The sequence below is a fragment of the Elgaria multicarinata genome, chromosome 17 (assembly GCF_023053635.1).
Source record: "Elgaria multicarinata webbii isolate HBS135686 ecotype San Diego chromosome 17, rElgMul1.1.pri, whole genome shotgun sequence".
In the NCBI taxonomy this organism is placed as follows: domain Eukaryota; kingdom Metazoa; phylum Chordata; class Lepidosauria; order Squamata; family Anguidae; genus Elgaria; species Elgaria multicarinata.
Genome location: NC_086187.1, coordinates 15,664,115 through 15,689,656, shown reverse-complemented (window position 1 = coordinate 15,689,656; position 25,542 = coordinate 15,664,115). Strand labels below are relative to the sequence as shown.

The following is a 25,542-nucleotide window of genomic DNA, read 5'->3' as shown; positions in this document are numbered from 1 at the left end:
ATACCATAGCCAGGAAGAAGGTGGCACTGACGCATCAGCCAATTGTGCCTGTCGACAGGCTGCAAATAGCAAAGTGAGCAAAGAGGGTGGGTAGCAGACTCCCTGAAAGCACTACTTTCTGGTTAAAAAAAAAAAAGTTCATTGTGAAATGTCAGTGCAGCATTCATGTTTTACCTTTAGGTCATCCAAACTAGAAGGCAGAGGTCCTGGTTTTCTGTTGGAAATATTACTGTTCTGTCTCGGCGTGTTGTTTACTCCTGAGGATGTGTTATTGTTCAAAGCATTCAGTGCTGCAGTCCCAGTGTTTCCCTGTTTGTCACTCATTGGCCTTCAAGGAAAAAAAAGGAATTAAAGCTGAAAACCAACATTTCACTCTTACGTTACTTTCTTTTAACATGTATTGCCTTGAATTTAACTATGAAGCATTTTATGTATTCTACACAAAGTCAATGGAATCGAAAACACCCCAAGCATCTTGTTTGGAATTTTTAAATGTATTTTATTCTATTAATACTAAAAAAAAAACACAACACCATGCTATAGGCTGGTATTTAAAATGCTGGAGGGATTTCTTATTGAAATGAAGTTAGAATTTGTAAAGCATTCAATCCAACAACAGCCTTCCCATGCAAGCCCACAGTTCACCATGGAAAAAGGCATGTGTGAAATGATCGTTACGACTTTCCTGGAAAAGGAAAATGTGGCAGTCCCTAGGAGGGTAATAACTACTATCAATTTCTCAGAGAAGCAGACAAATGGCACTGAAAGAGCCGTTCTTGAGATTTTTCACAACATCCCCATAGCAAAACTGCCCAACAGACACAATGTAGGCCTTGCAACATGAAATATGTACTTGTACAATACATGCTTAACATGAGCAGCTGTGTAGACTTGATAAAAAATTGTAATCCTTTGCCTCTGGTGGTAAAGACTGGCAGCCCAATCCCACCGGTGCCTGCAAAGGACTTCTGCTTCAATAGTGCTTGCATCAGGCAAGGATTCTTGGGAGGTAACTTCCGGCCCAAACTAAATGAAACATTAATTACATGGATGAAACGAAGATTTTTTGTGCCTGGGGAAGCCTGAGCAGCTCCGGGATCCTATGGTGGGTGAGTTTAACTTTTTGGCTGGGTTCACACAACATGCTAACCCACTCAATGTGGGTTTTGTTGAACCACGGCTTGTTGTGTTGTCTGAACACAGGGCTTTTTCTGCTAGGTGGGTTATCGTGTCGTCTGAACACAGCTTGTTTTCCACAGGGTTGCTCGTTAGCCATGCAGTCTGCCTCATTAACCACCTCGTTAACCACCCTGAACAACCCAACAAGCTATGGGTTCTCAAGGCGGCTTGCTTGAGAAAAATAAACCACACTGCATGGTTAACAAGCCACACTGAAGAAAATGTGCTGCATTCAGACAACGCAATAACCCACCCTGCGGAAAACGTGCTGTGTTCAGACAACTCAACGTTCCGTGTTGGGTTCGTGTGTTGTGTGAACCAAGCCTTTTTCTCCCTACCATGGTTCTCACAAAAACTGCCTCTCCCTACTGCTATTTGCATTTCAAGAGAAGCTTCCCTTGCTATCGGTGGGAACTTCATTTGAAATGCAAATAGCTGCTTGGGAGAGGCAATTTTTGTGAGGGCTGTGGCAGGGCGAGAAAGGGTTAAACTCACCTTCCACATGGTCCCAAGGCTGCTACTTACACAACAACAAAAATGCAAGTGCTGAACTCACACAATTAACACCACCTCCAATTTGGCCCACAGTATGTTTGGTGTATGAGGTTTAACACATTGGTAATAGTCTAACAGATTAGAACTACATTAAGTGACTGCTACAGCATCAGAAACACAGGACTCTATATAACAAAACCCAAAGTGTCAAGAATGTGCATTTACTGTCAAGATTGCACAACGGTGACTCTGCTCACATGTTGGGAAACTGAGCATAAATGTCTATCAGTAAAATATACTTTCGATCAATCATTTTAATAAGGAATGAAAGAACTAACTATGCTGGGAATCTTACAGAGAGGATTACAAAAAAACATTTCCCTCCATGGCTTTATTATTTCCAGACATTTTACATCTCTAGTCTTTCTATAAAAGTGTCCTTATTGCATAGTTTTTAGAAATATTTTTGCTGCAGCGGGGAGGGGAAAGGCTGGGTGACAATATATAAATATTTTATCACACATTCTAACAGAAACTATTTCATAATTCAAAGCTGTTCAATTTTTTGGAAAAACAAAAACAATGAGACCTGGGGGGGGGGGAAACTTTCCCCGATTTTTTTCCAGGTCTTCACATCTCTAGTTCTCCTGTATATATGGACAGAACTTTGATTCATCTTGTCATGTGCCCATCTGACTCATGCAAGCTTTTGATAAGGGCTCTAGCACTGGCCTGAACACCTGCATTTTTTTGGGGGGGGGAGCAGTTTCAGGTTGCCAAGACACTGCATTGATGCAACAGCCTCTGCACCTGATCCTATCTACTTTTGCCTTGCACAGCAGAGCATACAATTGAGCTTCTCTCACTAATCAGAAAACCCAGTCTGTAGTGGGTATTAAAAAAACGTATGGGGCTGCAGCCCATGTCTGTAGAATTGGGCTTCTTTTGCTTCCACATCTTCAGAGCTAAGGCGCAGCATGCCAGATCCTGCCTTCCTTAATTGCCTTAACTTCCAACTGAAATCTTCTGTAGTCCAGAAACCTAGGGACTGTCTTGATAGTGCTGGGTTGCCACCCTGTTTAGGGAAACCCCACGCTTTCTCTGTTGCGGGGTGGCGGCAGCTAATCCTGACACAGAGGGAGGGTGCGGGCTTTCCAGCAGGGGCCGCCACCTGTCCAAGGAAGCCTCCATCATGATGCTGGAGCAAGGTTCGATGGCGGATGCTCCGTACTCATCTCGCTCCAGCGAAAAAGTCAGGGTAAGTTCCTGACTTTTTAAAATCACACAGCTTTGCGGGAAAGCCCCACGATGGCTGCAAGGTGGTGCTGCATCGTATAACTGACGCAGCGTCACCGCACAGCGACCAGAGGGCTTTCAAAGCATGTAGGCAGCCCCCTACTCTCCCTCAAAACTCACTGCAGAACACCAAACATCGAAGTGGGCAATTGCAGTCAAGATTTTTCCCCTACTTAAGTCCACCCCCTTCTCTCTCTCTCTCTCTCTCTCAGGAAAAAAAAAATTAAATTGGCAAAGCTTCACATACTTGAGAGGTGCAGGAAGAATCGCATGGTAGTTGTAGTGTTGCTGCTGTTGGCTCAGGATCTGTAGTTGCAAAAAAAGCTGCTGTTGCTGTAGCAAGCGAGCATAGTTGGAGTCCATCAGTGGCTCATTCTTCTCACCTTTCTGATCAGGTGGGATGTACTGATGGTACTTCAGCTTCTTCACTCTGGGCTTTGGTTCTTTGCATTTCTTGCTCCGAGGCTTGTCACTTGGGTTCTTGGGATGGGGTTGCTATTCACAGACAGAAAGTAAAAGCTATGGTTGGATCCAAAGATGAACCTACATCCAAAGCTATTGTTCTCTACAAGCATTCGTCGTGATTTTCCTTCTGCTTATGTTTCTGTGGATCCAATGCAGATACGTTGTGAAATACCTCGAGACGCACTAAATCTGAGAATATATTTTTTTTAAAAAAAAACCACTTGCATCACTAAAACAGATTTATAATTATTTCTTGTGCTCCTGCCCTAGAAAGGAAACAATAGGGTGACCATATGAAAAGGAGGACAGGGCTCCTGTATCTTTAACAGTTGTATTGAAAAGGGAATTTCAGCAGGTGTCATTTGTATGTATGGAGAACCTAGTGACATTTCCTCTTCATCACAACAGTTAAAGCTGCAGGTGCCCTGCCCTCTTTTAAATCTGGTCACAGTATAGCTGCAGTATAGCTCCTACAGCTTTAACTGTTGTGATGAAGAGGAAATGTCACCAGGTTCTCCATACATACAAATAACACCTGCTGAAATTCCCTTTTCAATACAACTGTTAAAGATACAGGAGCCCTGTCCTCCTTTTCATATGGTCACCCTAAGAAACAACCCAGTCTGTTAAAGGTTTATGTGATCTGCCCAATACGTTCAGGAATTAACTTGCACAGATCACAATATTTTTCATTTCATTTAATTTTTGTGAACCACCCAGAGAGCTTTGACTATAAGAGAGTCGATGCTTTATGAACATGCTTTATCTTGGACAGATTTTAATGAGCATCCAAAGGGATGCCTCAAGGAAACGCATAAGGATGCAGTGAAACTGAAGGCACAGAAAACTCTAGGGGCTTTAATGTTTTATTATAATAAAGAGAGAGAGTTGATTGAACCTGCGCTAAAAGTCTTTAACACCAAAGCAATAATGCAAATGCTTTATGCATCTGAAATTTGGGGGTTTGACAACACCATTATTAACGCCCTGGAAATTGTGCAGAACATTTCCCCCTGAAAACTCTACTCTATCCCATCCGGAACCCTGGCAGCTTTCTTGAGTACAGAATCTGGATGGCCATCATTTAGGACAAGAATAGAATGTGCTAAGTTAAAGCATTTTAAACTAACTGCCACCCTGCCAAACGAACGCCTTGCAGCTATATGTTACCTGGAAATGAACAAAATTATTATTGGATGGCAATACTCCAAAAGCTCCTGCATAGCTATTACTTTCCTGACCAGAAGCCTATCCTTTATGTAGATAAGCAAGTAAGAGTTTAGCGATAGATTCTAGGAGGGATCTGCTGCTAATTAAAAACTCTAAATTCTCCCGGAGGTTCCCTCTTTTGAAAACAGAACACTTCAGAGCCAGCCAATTGTCCAAACTGAGGCCTCTTTCCCTAAGAAATGCTTTTATTGAGCTGAGATTCCAAGTTTTGCCAACTACAGCTCTGGATGGACGCTATCACAAGGTGCCATTTGAATGCAGACTATGCATCTGTGGCCAACATCAAGTGGAAGATATTGTTCACTACATGTTAATTTGCCCTTTGTAGAGGGAACCAAGAAAGATTCCTGAAACCCTTAACACATGGATATAGGAATTCCCTTGCAGAAAAAGTTCATTTTCTTTTGAGTGATACCAACAGTGACGTGACACATAAAGTGGCTTTGTTTGCTCTGGCAGCAAAAAAGATTACAAGGAGAGAACTAGACAAAATTGCCATAAACTGTCATGGAGATTCAGACTGCTGAGTGAAAGCGGAGTTTTAGTTAAGGCAAATTCTAAGTTACCTGTATAATCTTCTACTGTTTCGAAATATTTGTATTGCTGCATATATGTATAAATATTTTCTTTTGATGTATTTGTCATGGCCTTTGGCTAGTGCAATAAACTTTGAATTGACTGGTTGATCCAAAGGGATGCTTCAAAGATGCCATTTTTTTCTAACAATTTGAACGTGCAGGCATATATTACCAGTCGATAATAATTCACAGCCTCAGAATAGATAGTCATTAATTTCTGAATGGAAACGGAAAGCAAACACAGTGGTCAATAATTTTTGTTTTGGGCTGCCTGCCATAATTGAAAATGCAATTGTCAATTATGGCAGGCAGCCCAAAACAAAAATTATTGACCATTACGGTGTATTGCAGTTACAGGAACTTTATTTTTAAAGCAAATCCCTCACAACCGCAGCAATGAACTGATTTAGCTTCAATCAAATAGTCACAACAACTCTAGGACAAGTTTTATGTGCAAGAGCCTAATTTATTATTTATTATCCTATTTTGTTTATTTATTACATTTGTATACTATAGCTGAAGCATTCTGGGTGGTTCACAAAACCCCAGTCTATTTATGGCAGAAAATAAAAAAAAGCTTCTCAAACTTTTTTATGGAGACTACATGTCACCTATAAGTATATATGAATACATATAGGTGAAAGAGCGGTAAAGCAGCAGTTACTGCAGCTGAAACTCTCCCCACGGCCTGTTCGATCCCAGCGGAAGCTGGTTCTCAGGCAGCCGGCTCGGGTCGACTCAGCCTTCCATCCTCCCGAGGTCGGTAAAATGAGTACCCAGTTAGCTGGGAGAAAGGTAATCACGGCCGGGGAAGGCAACGGCGAACCACCCCGCTATAAGGCCTGCCAAGAAAACGTCAGCGAAAGCACAGTAATGACTCAGTGCTTGCACGAGAGGTTCCTTTCCTTTCCTAATACACATGCAGCACATTTCTTGCATGGAATTCCATGGGCATCTCAGAACCATGCAGAGTTCTAGATTGTACTTAATATCTATAGGTGTAGATCTTACAGGTAACAGTAACCAATAACCGTAAAAGGCTCAGTTTGCTTAATACCTGCTATTAACTATTTGGCTCAACAATTTCCCAAAAGCACGCCAAACTAAAATGACCCCAGTCTGTGGCTTCCTCAGTGTTGTGCTGGTGGTGAGCAATAACGCCGTTGAAAGAAATATGATGCAGGGGCAGTATTTCCTGGCATCTGTTGGGGCAGGAGTATTGGCAGAACAAGACTCCTATTTCCCTCCTTAGGAAAAGCTGCCTCACCAGTTTGAAAACTGTTGTCTTAAGAGCTTTAGGTGTTATTTGGTAGAGCCTTTAAAATCTAACTACCGCAGCAAAAGCTGGCACGGCTTACAGGTGACATCACTATCGTGTCTCCTTTACTTAGGGAAGTGCCTTATAAAACAATTTTATAGAACTGGCAGGGGGGAGGTGTCCTTTCCTGCATTCCTTTCAAGGCCACTAATCCAACTGGCAGCACAAATAAATCTTGGTGATCGTCTGAAAAATATAAATTCTACAAAAATACTAGTAACAAAGCTGCCAGATATTTGTTTTAGGAAGATGCTGAACGTCCCCCGCAAGTCCTCCTCGCTCCCAGGTCATCTCAGCGAACGCAGGTTTGGGGACAACACATTTAGCAATATTCCCTCCGAGACCAAGTCAAAAGGCAAAGGACATTTTGGATAATTTGGAAAATACCATTTGGGGAAAGCTGTAAAGGTGTTAAATATTTTAATGCAGTTATTGGTTATTTTCCTTAATAAATCCCTTCTGTTTAAGGTATCAGAACTGTATTGTGGCAGGAATGTGGGCTAAAAATGAAGGGATCAGCCAATAGCAACATGACCATGATTTCTCCTATTCTGTGATTGCTTAAGTGGCAATTAAGCTAATAAAAAGTTGTCCTTACCCATGCCGTTTTCATTTTTCAAATGTGTTTCACAAGATTTCCTTTGTGTTAAGTAAAACACTATATATAAACCAAACACATCCAATGCTTTCGTTCTCCTACCTTTATGAGTGTTGGCCCACTGCAGTGTTTTACTGCAGACACGGTATTTGTGGTAAGAGGAGCAGCAGTTGTAGAACGTGCAGTGTGCTGATCTGTGACAGATGGCTTCAGAAATTCAGGTACTGACGATGGTAATGTAGGATACTAACAATAAAGGAAAGGACACAAAATGAGAAACTACCACCCAAACATTTTCCAAGATAGGCACCGGCTGTTCTAAGACAATTTACAGCACACTTATTCCCAAAGAAAGTCAGAGCAGTGAAATTCCCCTGAAACTCTAAAGACAATGAATGAAAAGAAAGTAATTATTTAAAGACAAATCCAGGTACATTTATCTCTCAATAACGGCCTGTGGAATCCAACAATATTTTTCCTTTAAATGTTTATGCCTTCCCTTTGCTACTGAAAGTGTCCAAAACATATCAGATAAGGCGAACTCACACTGTTTTTGGGCAGACTTCTTTTGCTCCCATGATTAAGGAAGCAGCTGTGACACCGTGGGCAGAGATTTCCAGCACATCTGAAGGGTTTCTACCTTTCCTACCCCAGAACTGTGGGGTGAGGCATGTGCATGGGCGGTGGCAGGCATGGATGGGATTCAATCCTGGCCGGAATGATCAGTTCCCCAACCTAACTTTTTAAATATAACTAAATCTAAGATAGATACGCGCTATGGCCGTACTTGTGTGGTGTGTGAACACTGAACACGGTCTAAGAGAAGATGATCTCTTAGCAGAGAGTATTGCTTGTTGCTCCTAGATGAACTGAACAGGAGGTCCAATGCTTTTATCTATGAAGACATTATAGATAAGGCATGAAGACATTAATCTGGCATTGATCTGCTGGCTCTTTCAATAGATAGCAGTTCCCTATTTCTGGCAAGAAATGAGTGGAAAATAATCCAATGGGGGTATTATTTAAAACATTTATAAACCGCCCTATATCAATAAGATCTCAAGGCGGCGTACAGATTAAAGCAACAGTAAATATTCACAGCTAGAAACTGAGTTACGGCCAGGGCTGCGTATGTTCCAGTGATTCCACAGACGCACAGAGTTTGGTACTGGGCACAGAATACAACATCCTGAAAATCTTAGCTTTCATAAAAAAATGCAGTGTCTGTGGAAATCTAAGAAAGTTTAGGGGTTGGAAGGAAGAAGAGGACTGCTGGTGGTGAGGGGGGGCAGTGCTTAAATGCCCTGAACAAGCCTCTGCCAAACATCCCATTTTCCAGATGTTTCTTTCATTTATGTTTATTTCCCACCTTTCAGACAACTTCTTTAAGGCAATTAGCCAAAATCAATTATGCAAAAGAAGCCACTATATGCAAGTTTCATGGGAAATAATACAGGCTGCTGAACCTGCTTTTTCTTGGCACAGATACGCCTGGCTATTATACGGGCTGTAGTTCATGTTAAAGACTAGTAGAGGAGACTTTCTACCTCTTCAGAGATGGTTCTGATACCTGCTTGCTATGCATACACATCCAGGTTGGTCACTGGTACACCTAGGGGTGACCATATTACACCAACTTTAAAATCACTTCACTGGCTGCCAATTAGTTTCCAGGCGAAGTATAAAGTGTTGGTTATCACCTTTAAAGCCCTACATGGTTTGGGTCCAGGTTACCTGCGGGATCGCCTTCTCCCATACAATCCGCCCCGCACACTCAGGTCCTCTGGAAAGGGTTTACTCCAGTCAGCCACAATTAGGCTGGCAACTGTTATTATTATTATTTATTTATTTATTTATTTATTTATTTATATAGCACCATCAATGTACATGGTGCTGTACAGAGTAAAACAGTAAATAGCAAGACCCTGCCGCATAGGCTTACATTCTAATAGAATCATAATAAAACAATAAGGAGGGGAAGAGAATGCAAACAGGCACAGGGTAGGGTAAACAGGCACTGGGTAGGGTAAAACTAACAGTATAAAGTCAGAACAAAAACAAGTTTTAAAAGCTTTAGGAAAAAGAAAAGTTTTTAGCTGAGCTTTAAAAGCTGCGGTTGAACTTGTAGTTCTCAAATGTTCTGGAAGAGCGTTCTAGGCATAAGGGGCAGCAGAAGAAAACGGACGAAGCCGAGCAAGGGAAGTAGAGACCCTTGGGCAGGCGAGAAACATGGCATCAGAGGAGCGAAGAGCACGAGCGGGGCAATAGTGTGAGATGAGAGAGGAGAGATAGGAAGGAGCTAGACTGTGAAAGAGGACCTTTTCTTCAGCCACCCCCAGACTGTGGAATGGCCTGCCACAGGAGATTCATCAGCTTAAAGCTGTCTCAGAGGTTAAGACAGCCGTAAATGTATTTATATTTATTTATTTATTTAATAAATTTATATACCGCCGCATAGCCAAAGCTCTCTGGGCGGTTTACAAAAGTTAAAAACAGTAAACATTAAAAAGTATACAAAATTTTAAACCATCAAAAATATAAAAACAACAGTATCCATTTAAACAACAACAGTTCTGGGGTCCATTAAAAACAAACAAACTTAGCATATGTTGTTAAATGCTGTTAAATGCCTGGGAGAAGAGAAAAGTCTTGACCTGGCGCCGAAAAGATAACAATGTAAGGACTAGTCTCTTCCGGCAGGCCTACCCAGATAAATTTTAAACCTAAGTATTTTAAGATATTGTGATTGTTATTTTAATATTGTATTTGTTTTATATGCTCTTTTAACTAATTTTATGTATTATATTTTATTTAGTGTTGTACCCCGCCTCGATCCAGAGAGAGAGGCGGGTAATAAAATTATTATTATTATTATTATTATTATTATTATTATTATTATTATTAAGAACAAATGGACGAACTGATTTGAAACAGTGAGCATTTTCCAACCACCAAACTATCTGGATTTATGTAAAATGCAATAGACATTGATCAAGGAGAGAGAAACATCTCCTTAAGAATGTTTGATTGACGTTGTTTAAGGGTTGGATTCTCATACTATACCTGGTTAGTAGAGTTGCTTGCGGTGACTGGAGATGGTGCTTCCCTTGTTTTAGATTCACTTGGAGATGCTGCTGAGCCCTGGGATTCCTGACTGGCAGGCTGATCTGGAGATAAAGCATCACTACTGTCCTCATCAAATGAGAAATCATCCAAACCTTGAGGATAGTTCTCCTGACCAACTGCTAAAAAGAAGAAAGAAGGGGGGGATACTCCTTTTAGCTCTGTGATTAGGTAGAGAAACTGTCATCCTTGCAAGCGACAGACCTTCCTTATCCGTAACGTTGTCTGTATGAGTTTAGACCAAACTCGACCCAGCAGTGGCAGACAGGCGATGTGTTTCACATGCATGTCCCAGCCCATACAAACCCTTTCTTTAAAAGGAATGCATCGGAAAGCAAGGCTGAACTCTCCCCTCTCCTGTGCTTTACCTACCCTCAGTCCATTGCTCTAAGTACTCTTCTCCGTTCCTGGCTCACTTCCAACGTCAGGGCCAGGAAGACAGAAACGTGCTTGGAGCCACAGATTGTAAGGAGTTAAGATACAGAAGAAGGGTTCGGTGCCCTTCGCCTGCACTCCTTTCACTGTTTAAGTCCCACTTTGCATGATGGGGGTAGAGCTGTGAACGATGGCCCTGTCGTGTCTAGTTTGGCCATTTATTTGAGCTTATCCCTAATTACTATTGAGAAGTTTGGTGTACAGTACACACATTGTGTAAAATATTCCATAATGGAACGGGCAATAAAAAGATTCACCTGCTGAAGGGAACATGTTCTAACATTTCTTTCTTTCTTTCTTGGGTTAAGGCAGAGGGCAAAGGAAGTGACCCTTGCCTTGAAGATAGTAACTGTCTTACATATTGTAATGTAATAAAAAAAAGATTAAAAAATCCAGGGTGGGGGAAGGGAGGAGAAAAGAGTGTGTCTCCCTTTAAAGCTTTTCCTCTTAGAGTGAAACTGCAACATGTAAAGGGACAACCTGATTTGAATCATACATATACGTACTGTGGTTTCAGATGTGCAATGGCAGCAAATTTCTACTCTCCATGCCACCACCACCACACACACACATACAGTGAACTGACATGGAAATACGCTCTTAGGGCCCCTTCTAGAGATCACTAAATGATTTCTAAACCGCCCAGAGAGCTTCGGCTATGGGGCGGTATATAAATGTAATCAATCAATCAAATCAAAATCAGAGTCAGTAGTGAACTATCTTTTCCCACGGAATGGGCCAGGGGATGGGGAGCCCAGTTTGGTGATAACCCCAACCCTATGTGCTGCTTAGGAGACAAATGTAGGGCAGAGATGTGCTGGAGTGCAGAGATGTGCTGGAGGTTCAGAACATTTAAAGAACTCTTTGGAAAATGGGGGTGGGAGACAAAACGGTTTACAAAACAGCAGAGCATGAAAAGGTCACCAATGGCTTGGACGTAGAGAGAAGGAGCTGTGCTACTGGTGAGTAACAATGTCACAGGCACTATCCAACAAGTGTCTGATACACAGCACTTGGAATTGCAACGGATGCATCAGCTGGCTTGGGATGGGAGGTGTAGTTCTAAATTCCCTGTCATAAAATGCAGCCATTTGAGTGCTGGCAAAATGGGACATCTCCGCAACAGAAATGCTGCCTTGAAGAAAACAATCTGGATTTTCCATAACAAATAAACACATGCACACTCAGGCCTAATCCGCACCAAGCAGGATATTGCACTATGAAAGCGGTATATAAAAGGCAGGAGCCACACTACTGCTTAATAAGGGTGTTGAAGTGCACTGACAACTGTTGGGGCCCATTGACATGTACCATATACTGCTTTCATGCCACTTTCATAAGGCTATATCCTGCTTGGTGTGGCTCCTGCCTTTTATATACCGCTTTCATAGTGCAATATCCTGCTTGGTGTAGATTAGGCCTTGGTACCTATATCGCCAAAACCTCATTGCCTGGAAGGTCCTTTAAGTTTTCATAAGAACGTAAGAGCCATGCTGGGTCAGACCAAGGGTCCATCTAGTCCAGCATTTCATTCACACAGTGGGCGACCAGTTGTCAACAGGAAACCCACAAGCAGGAAATGAGTGGAACTGCACCTTCCCGGCCAAGATCCCCAGCGACTGGTGTACATAGTCTCTTACTGCCTCTGATATTGGAGGAACTGGATGATTCATTTCCCATTCTTTTCTGCAACAACAGACCAATGTCCCAGCTCGGCTACTTACCTATAATTGCTTCTTTAACACTGGAGTCAACAGGAAGGATGTTTTTTTCCACAAGTTCCATAGGCCCAGGCCTCTGAGCAATCTTTTCATTCAAGTCATCTGCCAATCGTGCTCGCTTCAGTTTCATCTGAGTTGCCTGCAGAGAGGGTTCTGCAAACGTCTCTGAAAGAAAGGGACACATTTTAAAAAGAACATTATAATTGATAGTTTATTTTGACGGCTTTTGAAGGGGAAAAAAATACAACAATCGTGTGTGTTTTTCTTTATGTTACGGACACTGCTTTCAAAGTCTAAATCACGTTGGTTATTTGTTGTAGTACTATCATTTCGAAACAGAGGGCATCAACAAAGTGCGAGTTTCTTAGTTTGACCTCAGATTAGCTACGAAAAGTAAAACATCCTGGATGACTGATATAATTCACCACAAGCGGAATATTTTTGGCATTGTACAATCTTTGCAACCACATCTGCATTTGAAGCAGGAATCAAAGTATACATCTCTGAAGAAACAACCACATGGAGAAACATGCCAATATTCACCTCACCTCTATGAAGGATTGCTAAATCACTTTACTTTGCCTAAGGCCATAGCTAGACCTAAGGTTTATCCCTGGATCATCCAGGGGTCAAACCTGTTCATCTAGGTGACAGACAGGGGATCCAGTGCTCAGGCAGGGGCGAACCCTGGATGATCCCAGGATAAACCTTAGGCCTAGCTGTGGCCCTATTTAAGCAACCAAGAATTTTACGTTGCATAAAGCCGCATAAAATTCCTGGACCAACACAAAAATTTCTTAGCAAAGGCAGCTTCAAATGTTTTGCCTGGACAATGTATTGCCTGGACAGATGTAACAGAGTATGAAAGTGCATGAAACTGCATCTTTGTAACTGTAAATGCTCCATGTGCTTCATGTCCCTTGTGTTTGGAGTCGTAAGGGAAGCAGCCAGGCGTAGAGCATGTCGAAGCTTCAGCAAAGAAGAGAAACGGTTGGAACTCTGTACCAATGAGCAGTGAAATGTCTAGGAGCCAATCTATTAAAAAGTTGTTCTGCATTTCCAAAAGATAGAAGGAACTGAAGAGAAAGGGAAGATTCTTTGTAGGTGCTAAAATTTGTCATAGAGAAAAAATTGTATTGATGATTTACAGAAACCTATTGAGAATATCTGCATCACCACACCTGGGATTGACTTTTAGTCCCTATTAAGCCCATTCCACAGCAGATCTGTATCAAACAGCCGTTTAGCAGGTGGATGCTTGCAGAAAGTCACACCCTTTTGATGGCTGTTAGGACCAGATATATACAGCACAATACAGGTATTTTCTGCCCCATTTTTATTGTTATGGTTTTTACTTCTAAAAAAATTCATTTGTTATTCTGTTCAGCCTCCTTTATTCCCCCAACCAAGTTAATTACTAAGGTTAGGAGTCCTTGGGAATATAAATGTTTGAGTTTAAAAAAATGGGAGTTGGCAATAAATAAATAAATAAATAAATAGGGGGCAGCTTTTTTGAATTTATAGCTGGCTATAATGAGTTCATGTACTGATTAACATCTTGTAATTAATAGATGGAGGGTTGGCTATAAAGAAAAAGCATTGCGTGATTTAAAAGGACCACAACGTTTCCCCAAAATCTTGTGAGATAAAAGCATGAATATATTATGGCAAAACTCCTGTAGTGGTCCTCCTTGCTGAGTAAATTATATACTCCAGAGCTACAGGGAAAATACTTCAGCTCTTATCACAATTTCTTAGCTAAAATATGCTGCTTGAAAACCATTTTACAGAGTATCTTGAATAATGATTAAAAACTACTTTCATTTTTTAAAAACAAAACATACTATCCACATCATAACAAATCTTAACAACTAAATTTTTACCAATCAATTCCCCACCTTTATACTGTAAAATTCATAGGATCAATGTGATCTAACACTGAGTCCTGGATTCTAATCCCAACTCAACAACAGAGCTACTACACAATATGCAAGATGTCAACATCAGCCTTATTTCTCTAACTGTAAGATGGGAATAATAATAATCTCTTTATGCAAACGTCAGAGTGGTAAAGCGCTTTACTGTACTGTAAAATTAAATCTTCTCTGAAAGATATAATGACCCAGTTTGCATGATCACCATAGCTTATTCATTTATTTAAGCCACGGTAGGCTGCAATACATGCCAGCAGCTATTTTAAATATTCAAGCGCAGGCACCGTGGCATACAAAGTGGTCCAAACCTCACAAGGGTGGGTTGTAGGTGTAGTTGGCAAACCACCCACAACCCTAAAACAGCCCATGGACTGTGAGTGGTTTGTAAACTACACCAACAACCCACCCTCGTCAGTTTCAGATGAAACAATAAGCCACAATGACTACCTGTTGTGGCTTAAATTTTCAAAATGGCTGCTGGTCCACTCCACAACCCACCTCGACTTAAATAAGCCGTAGCGGGTGCAGCAATTGTGCAAACCAGACCACTATGAATGTGTCTTCATATTACTGTTGGTACATTTCTGAGGGTTTGAACTTTGATACATATTTTAGTATTCTGGTAAGTTAGGATCTTTTTATATTTTCATGACTGAATCAAGGGAAGTCAACATAATTTTGCAGCTGGGATGAACTCCTCCATATAATTAGGGCAAAGAGATTTTACGAACATATAGTAACAGTATTTTTTATTTATTTATTTAAAAGGAAGATCCAGTGCCTTTGTCTCAACCATTTGGATTATTTATTCAACTTCTGCCATGTAGTTTTTGGTTTAACTAAAAAATAGGACATCAGGATCCTCACCTTCGAGAATGTGCATTCTGACTAACTCGGATCGATCAGGCCTGCTGCGTATCTTGTGCTTCAGAAAATTTTCAGTCTGGAAAAAAATACATATACAATACTCACTCCTGTTACTGGTAACTCACACAAAGTATTTCAGTTTACAGAAACATCTTTGGGAAATGGCTTTCAGAATATATGCCTTATGAGTGACTGTCAGGAAACAAACTTTTGCAATCCTTTGCTCATTAAAAAAAATGTTACCATCTGAGAGTTTTGCAAAATGTTCCATTTACTGCGGGGCTACGTTTTATATTTATTATTCAGTCATTAGAGAATACTACAGAACATCAAGTTCCTAGCAACTCAGACACTGAAGTATAAAATGCAGACTTCTTCCATTCAAATTTTACAATCCAAACCAATCTCATAAAAAAATACCTTTTATAGGTGACATATTTCAAACCGATTCTTCAAAACAATGACGCAAGCAGATAAAATATGGAATTCTAATTCTAATTGGTCTATCATTTAGGATTCCTAGCAATGAGCAGCAGCTACAAGCAATAAATTTAAAGGTGTTTTTAAACAGATTTTTTAAAAAGAAATTAACGATGCTGTCATTTCCCCAGTAGTGCTGTGTGCCTCTTTTCCCAGCGTATGTGTGTTGAGCAGATTAAACTGCATGAACAGCATGCTTTTCAAAAGAAATTTGAGTCAATATTTGTCCCTAAACATCACTATAACTTATGTTAATCTATGATGGAGGCCTATATTATATTAGAATCAAACATATTATAACCAGGGATCCAAAACTGTTAGGCAGTGCTCACGCACCCGGTGGAATTCTTAATTTTTTCTTTGAACAGCAAACACTGTGCTGTATCACTCCCCTCAATTACAAAGCGGATTAAGATACAACACAGGAAGCTCCTATTCAAGAAACAAGTAGAACTAACTAAACTGGTTCACACAACAAGACAGCTCACCATGTCTTAATTCACCTGTGGGAGCTGTTATGTTGTGCTGGGTGCCCATGGGCTTCATTTGTACTGCGCCTGGCTTACTGTGTTGTGTGAACTCAGACAGCAGGGATTGTTTGAGAGTTAGACAACTTTCAAATAATCCATGGCTTGTTATAGGGTTATTTGAGGGTTGTCTATCCCTCAAACAACCTCTGCTGGCTGGGTTCGGACAACAAATATGACAAAAATGGCGCCCTTAGGCACCCAGCCCAACACAAGAGCCCTCACAGGTAAAGTAACCCACGGAAGGCGGTCAAGACGTGTGAATAGGCTCAGTGTGTGGTTCTTTGTGGACACTGGCCAATACATTTTGATGATCAGGTGGCCATTCTGCTGCTGAAACCTAAGAAGTCTCAGGTTTGGAATTCTAAAGATCAGATGTACAATCTTGATGCTAATCATGACATTGTTTATCGTGATCTGTTGCCATTTCAATAGAAACAATCCTGCAACTTAGATCTCTAGCTAAGCCAGGGGCATTGCTAGGTACTTAAAAGATTTGGAGCCCAATCTTGATTCCACGCAGAGGCAGGATTTGGGGAGGGCACAGTACACAGAGAAGGAAAGGGTTAACCCTTCTCTACCCAGCTGTGATTCGCCTGAAACCCACCCACCCTGCATGGCGGCTAAGCTTAGAAAAAAGCCTCCCAGTGGTACTAATTTTTCTAAGTTTATTTGCCATGTGAGGGTGGGGGCAGGGGGCACTGCAGCATGTGGGGGAAGGGTTTAACCCTTCCCTCCCCACCTGCAATCCCCACTGTAAATCTACCCCCACCCCACATGGCAATTAAGCTGAGAAATAGATCCAGGGCCAGTGAAGTTGTACATAATAATTACCACGATAACCAAATACCCTTCTCTAGAGAATTAAGAACATTCAAATATGGAAAACCAAATGATTAAACACACATTGCATTTTAGTGTAGCGAGTGGCTAGGGTACTTCCTAACGTAATATTTGAACGGTCAGTTCTCAAATGGCTCTTACCTCGAAGTAGCTACTGTAAATCTATATCCACTGGACTAGTCTGGGAAAGATGAGCGTGAGTGTGGAGGGGGCTATAAAACCTGGTAGATTTACCATACTGTCCACTAAGTTTGGATGACTCAAAAGAGCTGTGCTGGATCAGACCATCTAGCCTGTTCACACAATGGCCATCCAGCTGCCCAGAAGCAGGATTGGACCATTAGAAGATTAGTGGCTCTAGTAATTCTAAATGTTACTCAAGATGGCCCCAACATTTACTTCCAGAGATTATAATCTATTCCAGTTTCTGCTTGTTTCACAAGACTTGCATGTCTTACCCTTTCCAAATGCAATTGTATGTGAGGAATGAAGCAACATGTTTAAACTTGGTTCCTTACCCTGGCCCTTTCCAAGCTCTTTATCTGCTCATGGAATGCAGCTGGGCTCTTCAAAGCTACAATGGGGAGAAGTAAAAGAGTGCCACGAAGCTATGAGAACATGCTAGTAAAAACATCGTATACTCATTTGCGTTTGTCTCTACTAGCTAACAAATGTGTTCTATCTGCAATATATCAAACAAGTGGGTTCCAAACCATTTAGTTACTGTCATAAATATAGGTTGGGATGTAAAGGACCATGAGCAGAAGAAAAAGGGCTACTCGTGTTAGTCTTTATACAGATGTAAGCATCAGAGAACAAGACGACCAGATGCATAGCAGCAGCAATTGGAAACTCCAATGACAAATACGTTCTTGCGCATGTAAAACGATGGATTGGTCCAGGCGTTTGGCATTACATGGACAAAACGAATGTTCATGCACTCCTCTGTCCTTCCCCTAACATCTCTGCTGCCGTGTTTCTTAAAACATCCCGCCTTATTGGGAGACAATAAAGAAGTCTGCCACGGAATCCACAAAGCTTTATTCAGGCAATAAACATCTCTTCCCACCTGAAGAGAGTCTAGTTTCTAGGAACTTCCTTCTAGGCAAAACTATGCAAACTAAGCGAGACAATTGTCTTTTCAAGAAAAAGGGAAAGCCTTTTCCCAGAATGCTTTAACTTCAAGGAGGCTGGTTCTGAAGAAGCCTTTGGTGAGAAGCTAGCCGGGCTGACCTTCTCTCGCTTTGCTTTAGCTTCGCCCATTTGAGTCTGCAGCGGACTCTAGGATAGACCTGAAGTGCCCTGACCCTCTGAAGAATACTGATTTTCCAGAGACTGTGTGGTGTTAACGTTTTCTATGATAAGATCTAGCGAAGGTTCATCCCCAGCTGGTGAAGAACTTGTGAGAATCACTTCCCCCACTTCCCGTGTAGGCTGGTACGTTTCTGGCACTGTCTCTTCTGCTTTAGAATCTGTTTCCGATTGATCACTTGAAACTCTTTCCCCCAGCCTAAGAGGAACAGGCCTAGTCATGACATCTGCTTAATTAGTAACTTTCTTTTTTTTGCCAAACCATAGTTTGTCAGTACATCTGAATTGTCAATTGTGGTTTGCATGAGCCTTATAGCTCAGAAGCAAACCTTGGTTTGCAACCCTGGGTTACAGGGCTCACACAAACCATAGTTTGTCTGTTTGAATGGAAAACTACAATTCGACTAAAAAAACCCTGGAAATTACTAATTAAGTGCAGTGCACAAAGGGGAGAGTGAGGGGAAGCATGTAAGAACAATGCTTGTTTGTGTAACACCAAACCTTGAGTCATTTTTACATATTAATTGAGTCATTCATTATAGCAATATTTTCCTCATGCAAAACTCTACTGTGCTAGTGTAAGACAACAATAAAGCATTTCCACATGTGTTATATATATATATATATATAAAGCTTTCACATGTGGCAGGATGTTTTTAGATCCTGGCCAAGTGAAAGCTGTTTTAGGAACGGTGCAGGTAACAAACATGTTTTAGTCATTTGTTTTTGAAGCAAAGCTTCTGAATTAAATACAGCATCCTAATTTTAATATATAAACACTAATCAAGATGCGCGTGGCCAGAAATCAATCTATTACTTATTAAATTACGAATTTAACCATATTATTTCAGTGAAGTACATTCTATGTTTTAAAATCAGCAAAACAATATCCCCCCCCCCCAATTTCCTCTTACTTCCAAGCCTTAAAATGGCAGAGATATTCCATGGATACACACACACACACACACACAGAGTTGTGATTCATCCTCTGCTTTATGATATGTACTGAATGTTAGCCGTTACTTCCTTTCATCTTTAGCAAGACATCTGAGTATTCAATGTTGTACAAGCTGCAGAAAATCAAATTAGTCTTACGTGGCATGATTCCCTGGTCCACCAGCTGTTCTCTTGTCCTCCTTTGCTGGAGCCTCAGTTGAAGTACTGGCAACAGAAAAAAGGGAATCATTATTTGACAAGCAAGAACACAGTCTTACAGACAGCAAAGTATAATGGGTGCATGGCAGTGAGCTAGGTGTACATAATTCTCACCGAAATAACTGGATTTAAGCCCTACAGTTAAATGCTTAATTAAGACTCATAATTTTCAGAGAGATTTAGGGGCATCTAACCAATTTGGGAGATGGGATTATATCCAATCTTTTAAATTCAAGTTATGAAGAGATACATATTTTTGCAGTGCTATCGCTTGTCATAGGAAATCTTTAAAATACGATTTCTTGAGGCCTTTTTCAGGCAGTAAGATTACTTTCACTTAGCCCACGGCTTCATATAAACAGTCACTTTTGACAGCGGACTACACTTTGGTTGGATAAATGACACACTTGAGGCCCACAAGCCACACAATTATTATGGTGTACAGGAAAGTACTGTTTTGACCCAGAGGTGTTAACACACACAACGGTCAAACTCTAATACTGTCTAATTACCACTGATGTTCTTCCCTTGGTGGCATTAACACCTGATGTTGCACAGTGATTGTTAATATTGAGGAAAACAGGAAAAAAACAGCTGCTTGTCAGATGTTTACATGAGCAAAGGGGAGGAGGAAAGACATCAATTAATTGGTCACATATCCATGGCCTCAGGTGCCCAATGAGAAGCAGGTTAGGCAGGAGAAACATTCAATAGAGCATAAACACACAGTCATCAGCCTCCCCATCTCCATGCATCGAGGGTTCTCCTTCCCAAGAGGTGTGAGCAAGGCCACTGCAGGTAGAACGTTTTCTATGTTTTATGTTCACAGAAGCCAGACAAAATGAGCAGAACCTTCTCCTTTCCAATGTTGAGTACCAACATATTCAATGTTAAGCATTTTAACTTGAATATTATACATAAACATATCCATAAATTTCATTCTGAGGATTGTGGAACATTGCCAGGACGTCAAGGCTAACTCTCTACGGGGTATTGCAGTTCTCCTTCCAAGCATCTGTTACAATCAATGCCCCAGGGGATTCTTACGCAAGTGTATATAGCTTCCTGACAAATCAAAATGAAAAAAAAAACCTCTTGAAGAACTGGCCTACTTACTAGATAAGAGTAGGAGTGGGGAAGTCCCAAGTTCAAATCTCATTTGATGACTTTAAGGAAGGCACTATTATCTCAGGCCTCTATCTACAATGAGGATTGTAATTCTAGTCTGGCAGGGACCTATTCACCTAAAGTCACATACATGTAGTCCCAGATCATAGTAATCCTCCAGATAAATCCAGGAATTGTCTGTATGATCTAGGACTGTGCAGAATGAATGAATTTTATACATGGTGGCCCTGTTCTAACCCTATACCCCCAACACGGACATCAGAGGGGAGAGAAGCGCACTGGTAGGCAAGAAGGGAAAACATGCTTTTACCAAGCATAAGAGCTGGATCAGAAACAGGAATTATCTGATTCACCCCACCATATAAAACTGTTGAGTGTTATTAAGGAATCATCACCACAGGTTTGTGATGTACTATTGTGTGCAGGGAATCATGCTGAAGCAAGATCTCTTGTAAGGTTCCTGGTTATCCATTTTTAATGACAGCATTCTGTTACACCTACCTCTTCTTCAAATTGAATGACTGACTGCTCTACCTAGTTCTTCGATTCTTATCTTTCTGAAGCAACCTGGCTCGACTGGTATAATTCAGTGCAAGTTTCTTGCCCAGTTATCGCACACACACCTTATACACTTGTGTGAATGCCGCATGAAAAATGCCATGTGTGCGGCAAAATCCCGGGGGTTTAAGAGAAAGACTGGTTCACTGCTTTAAAATTCTGCAGGAAGGGTCATAGTTCAGTGGTAGAGCACATGGTTTGCATGCAGAAGGTCCCAGGTTGAATCCCCGGCTTCTCCAGGTAGAGCAAGGAAAGAATCCTGCCTGAAACCCTGCAGAGCCACTGCTGCCAGCCAGTGTCGACAGTACTGGGCTAGATGGACCAATGGTCTGATTCCGTGTAAGTTCCCCCACCCCCATGTATGTTTTAAACTTTGTAAGACCGCCTTGAGGCCCAGTATTGGGCAAAAGGCGGGATACAAATAAATATTATAATAATAATAAGAATTATTTTATGTATTTATTTTATTTATTTATTTATTTATTTATTGCACTTATATACCGCTCCCCTAGCCAGGGCTCTCTGGGCGGTTTACAGAAATTCTAAAATTGAGATAAAAACAAGTATACAAAATTTAAAACTCTAAAACACAGAACATACACACATAAAGCATTAAAAACCGTTAAAAAACTAAACATGTGGATGATTAAGATGTGCCGCCATATATGCCTGGGCAAAGAGGAAAGTCTTAACCTGGCGCTGGAAAGATAGCAGCATTGGTGCCAGGCGAGCCTCATCAGGGAGATCGTTCCACAGTCTGGGGGCCACCACCGAAAAGGCCCTGTCCCTCGTTGCCACACTCCGAGCCTCTCTCGGAGTAGGCACCCGGAGGAGGACCTTAGATGTTGAACGTAGTGACGTCGGGAGAGGCGTTCCGTCAGGTATTGTGGTCCCAAGCCATGTAAGGCTTTATAGGTCAAAACCAGCACCTTGAATTGGGCTCGGAAACATACAGGCAGCCAGTGCAAGCGGACCAGAGCAGGTGTTATATGGTCAAACCTTCTGGTTCCCGAAATCCATCTGACCGCTGCATTTTGCACGAGCTGCAGCTTCCGAACCGTCTTCAAAGGCAGCCCTACGTAGAGCACATTGCAGTAATCTAACTTGGAGGTTACCAGAGCATGGACAACTGAAGCCAGGTTATCCCTGTCTAGATAGGGGCGTAGCTGGCCCACGAACCGGAGTTTGTAGAAGGCACTCCGTGAATGTAAGCCTATGCGGCAGGGTCTCGCTATTTACTGTTTTACTCTGTACAGCACCATGTACATTGATGGTGCTATATAAATAAATAAATAAATAAATAAATAAATAATAATAAGTGACAATGATGGATCTAAAAGAACCCCCAAGCTATGAAACTGCTCCTTCAGGGTGAGTGCAATCCCAAAAGAAGAAGAAGAAGAAGAAGAAGAAGAAGAAGAAGAAGAGGAGGAGGAGGAGGAGGAGGAGGAGGAGGAGGAAGAAGAAGAAGAAGAAGAAGAAGAAGAAGAAGAAGAAGAAGAAGAAGAAGACGACGACAAAAACAGCTTCCTATGTTCCGAGTTCACACCTTCAGGACCTCAGCAACCGTGCTTACTTTTTACATTGCACTCAGCTCCAAATCAAATACACCAAGGGCTGTCAAAATCCTAAATTATTTGTGAGGGATGGTATTGTGATTAAATCAATAATTTAAAGAGATGTTACACTAACTGTAGTGCATAGCCATAAGAGATCTGGTTTTATAAACTAGGGTGACCATATGAAAGGGAGGACAAGGCTCCTGTATCTTTAACGGTTAGTTGTACTGAAAAGGACATTTCAGCAGGTGTCATTTGTATATATGGAGAACCTGGTGAAATTTCCTCTTCATCACAACAGTTAAAGCTGCAGGTGCCCTGCCCTCTTTTAAATCTGGTCACTCTAGTATAGCTCCTGCAGTTTTAAATGTTGTGATGAATACGGAATTTCACCAGGTTCTCCATATATACAAATGACACCTGCTGAAATTCCCTTTTCTATGCAACTGTTAAAGTTACAAGAGCCCTGTCCTCCTTTTCATATGGCCACTCTATATAAGCCTTTAGACTGCAAGGGAACTAGCTTATTTTTAAGGGACCTGTTAAATTGGGAATACTCCTTAGAGTGCACAGCCATGTTTCATGGTTATGAAACCATGGTGTTTGACCATGGTTTCATAAAGTCTCTGAATGATCATCTGAACCGAGAGCCTTAGAATTGCAACCTAAAATAAATTTGTTCTATAGATTGTGTTCTCAAAACAATTATATTTTAATGTTTACCACCTTGAGATCTGATATTAGAACAAACAAACAGCAATTTAAACAATTAACCTAAGCATATAGACATACTCACAATAAAGTTTTTTAATACTTTAAGTAGGAAATGTAATAATAAACTATGCTGTACTCTCCTAATCTTTCTTGATATCTTATGAGTATATATTGAAGACAGAACAGTTTTAAGATGTGAAGTTTCCATTCTACTTGTTTTTTAAATATAGAAACCAAACAAAAGTTGTTGCCAGATGATCAAAATAGGCGAGTTTCCTGCTGAGTTAGATTAAGGACACAGTTCATAGTTCAGTAGAGTAATAGCTTGTTCCCTGTCCGCACAAAAAAGGATGCTTGAATGGTTAAAAATAGATTTAAAGAAAAAATCAGTTTCAAGCTTACAAATTAATAATATAGCAAGTTTAAAAGATGAATACAATACATTGGGGAGTTGTGTCATGGTGGGTTTTTTTTAAATATAACTCAGTTGAAGAACTCACCATCATAAGAACATAAGAAGAGCCATGCTGGATCAGACCAAGGGTCTAGTCCAGCACTCTGTTCACACGGTGGCCAACCAGCTGATGTCTGGAAACGCATAAGCAGGACATGGTGCAGCAGCACCCTCCCACCCATGTTCCCCAGCAACTGATGTATACAGCCATCACAAGATGTAATGATAAATATCTAATACTGCAATTTACAGATTTTTTTTTTAAAGGACAGATACCTTCAATATGCAAGGTGTGCTTTTAAAACACATAGCATACAATGATTTTCAAAATGATATTAACATATCAAGAAGCTATCAGCCTAAAGTATGAATTAAAAATAATGCCATTTCACCGTTCTGCAAAGGACAACATTCAATGAAAAAGGTTGAAGTTATTATGCAATACATCAACTCAAGCCATGAAACCATCAACAATGAGTCAATTTCCCATCACTTCCTCCAAAAAACAAATGGTAATTTCTCAGACAGGAAATTCATGTAGCTTAATGCTCTACTGAGATGCCAAAAGTGAGACAAAATACCTATTTATTTATTTTTTATTTATTACATTTTTATACTGCCCAATAGCCAAAGCTCTCTGGGTGGTTCACAAAAATTAAAACCATAATAAAACAACCAACAGGTTAAAAACACAAATACAAAATATAGTATAAAAAGCACAACCAGGATAAAACCATGCAGCAAAAATTGATATAAGATTAAAATACAGAGTTAGAACAGTAAAATTTAAATTTAAGTTAAAATTAAGTGTTAAAATACTGAGGGAATAAAAGGTCTTCAGCTGGCAATGAAAGGAGTACAGTGTAGGTGCCAGGCGGACCTCTCTGGGGAGCTCATTCCACAGCCGGGGTGCCACAGCAGAGAAGGCCCTCCTCCTAGTGGCCAAGTGATAATCAGAGAGCAAATTGAGTTATATGACGCAGCCACAGATTCGCAAAATTCCTTGGGGCTTTCCTGCAAAGCTGTGCTTTGAAAATGTTGGAGACGTACCCTGACTTTTTCGGTGGGAGTGAGTTTTGACCTCATGCTAGGGACGATCTGGAGGGCAGTCCTGGTGGAAGCTGCCCAGCGTTTGGTCACTGGAAACCATGAAGTGCGTGGGGGGGGGGGGGGCCTCTGGTATCCAGATGACCACCTGAAACCCAGAGCTCCTTCCTTAGTGTTGGGACTACCCGACACCAACCCAGGTAAAGGAAACTAGGTTTTGGGGGAACGTGGTGCCAACTCAGCGCCATGAAGACAGCTGCAAGAAAACTACCTTTTGTGCCACCACCACTCAGAGACTCATCTTGTTTTTCTGAATGGTGCCCTATATTAACGGAGCACATATTATCTGCATTCCTAGATACACATTTATATTTTTCAAGTCACATTTGTTGAGCTAAATAATCTAAAGGAGCTCCAAACTAAGAATTTTTAAAATGTCATACTGAGTCTCAAAATTGTTTGTGTTTTGAACGTTTAACTAGATTCTTCAACTGAATGCAAGTGTCCTCAATTAATATTAACTCAAA

General features: G+C 41.0%; 3 protein-coding genes across 6 annotated transcripts in view; 2 read left to right on the top strand and 1 right to left on the bottom strand.

Annotated features, from left to right (window-relative positions):
• Positions 1-25,542, top strand: part of LOC134409982 (major facilitator superfamily domain-containing protein 1-like) — a 319,448-nt gene that overhangs the window by 60,766 nt on the left and 233,140 nt on the right. The gene's annotated exons all lie outside the window — the stretch shown is intronic.
• Positions 1-25,542, bottom strand: part of MRTFB (myocardin related transcription factor B) — a 115,529-nt gene that overhangs the window by 14,326 nt on the left and 75,661 nt on the right. For all 4 annotated transcript variants that reach the window (XM_063143004.1, XM_063143003.1, XM_063143006.1 and 1 more), the window contains 8 exons: positions 19,496-19,561; positions 17,608-17,663; positions 15,240-15,315; positions 12,442-12,603; positions 10,223-10,404; positions 7,262-7,405; positions 3,218-3,465; positions 175-328 (listed from right to left, as the gene is read on the bottom strand). In XM_063143004.1, coding sequence (XP_062999074.1) covers positions 175-328; positions 3,218-3,465; positions 7,262-7,405; positions 10,223-10,404; positions 12,442-12,603; positions 15,240-15,315; positions 17,608-17,663; positions 19,496-19,561 — 1,088 coding nt within the window. The remainder of the gene's footprint in view (positions 1-174; positions 329-3,217; positions 3,466-7,261; positions 7,406-10,222; positions 10,405-12,441; positions 12,604-15,239; positions 15,316-17,607; positions 17,664-19,495; positions 19,562-25,542) is intronic.
• Positions 1-25,542, top strand: part of NUBP2 (NUBP iron-sulfur cluster assembly factor 2, cytosolic) — a 109,093-nt gene that overhangs the window by 72,104 nt on the left and 11,447 nt on the right. The gene's annotated exons all lie outside the window — the stretch shown is intronic.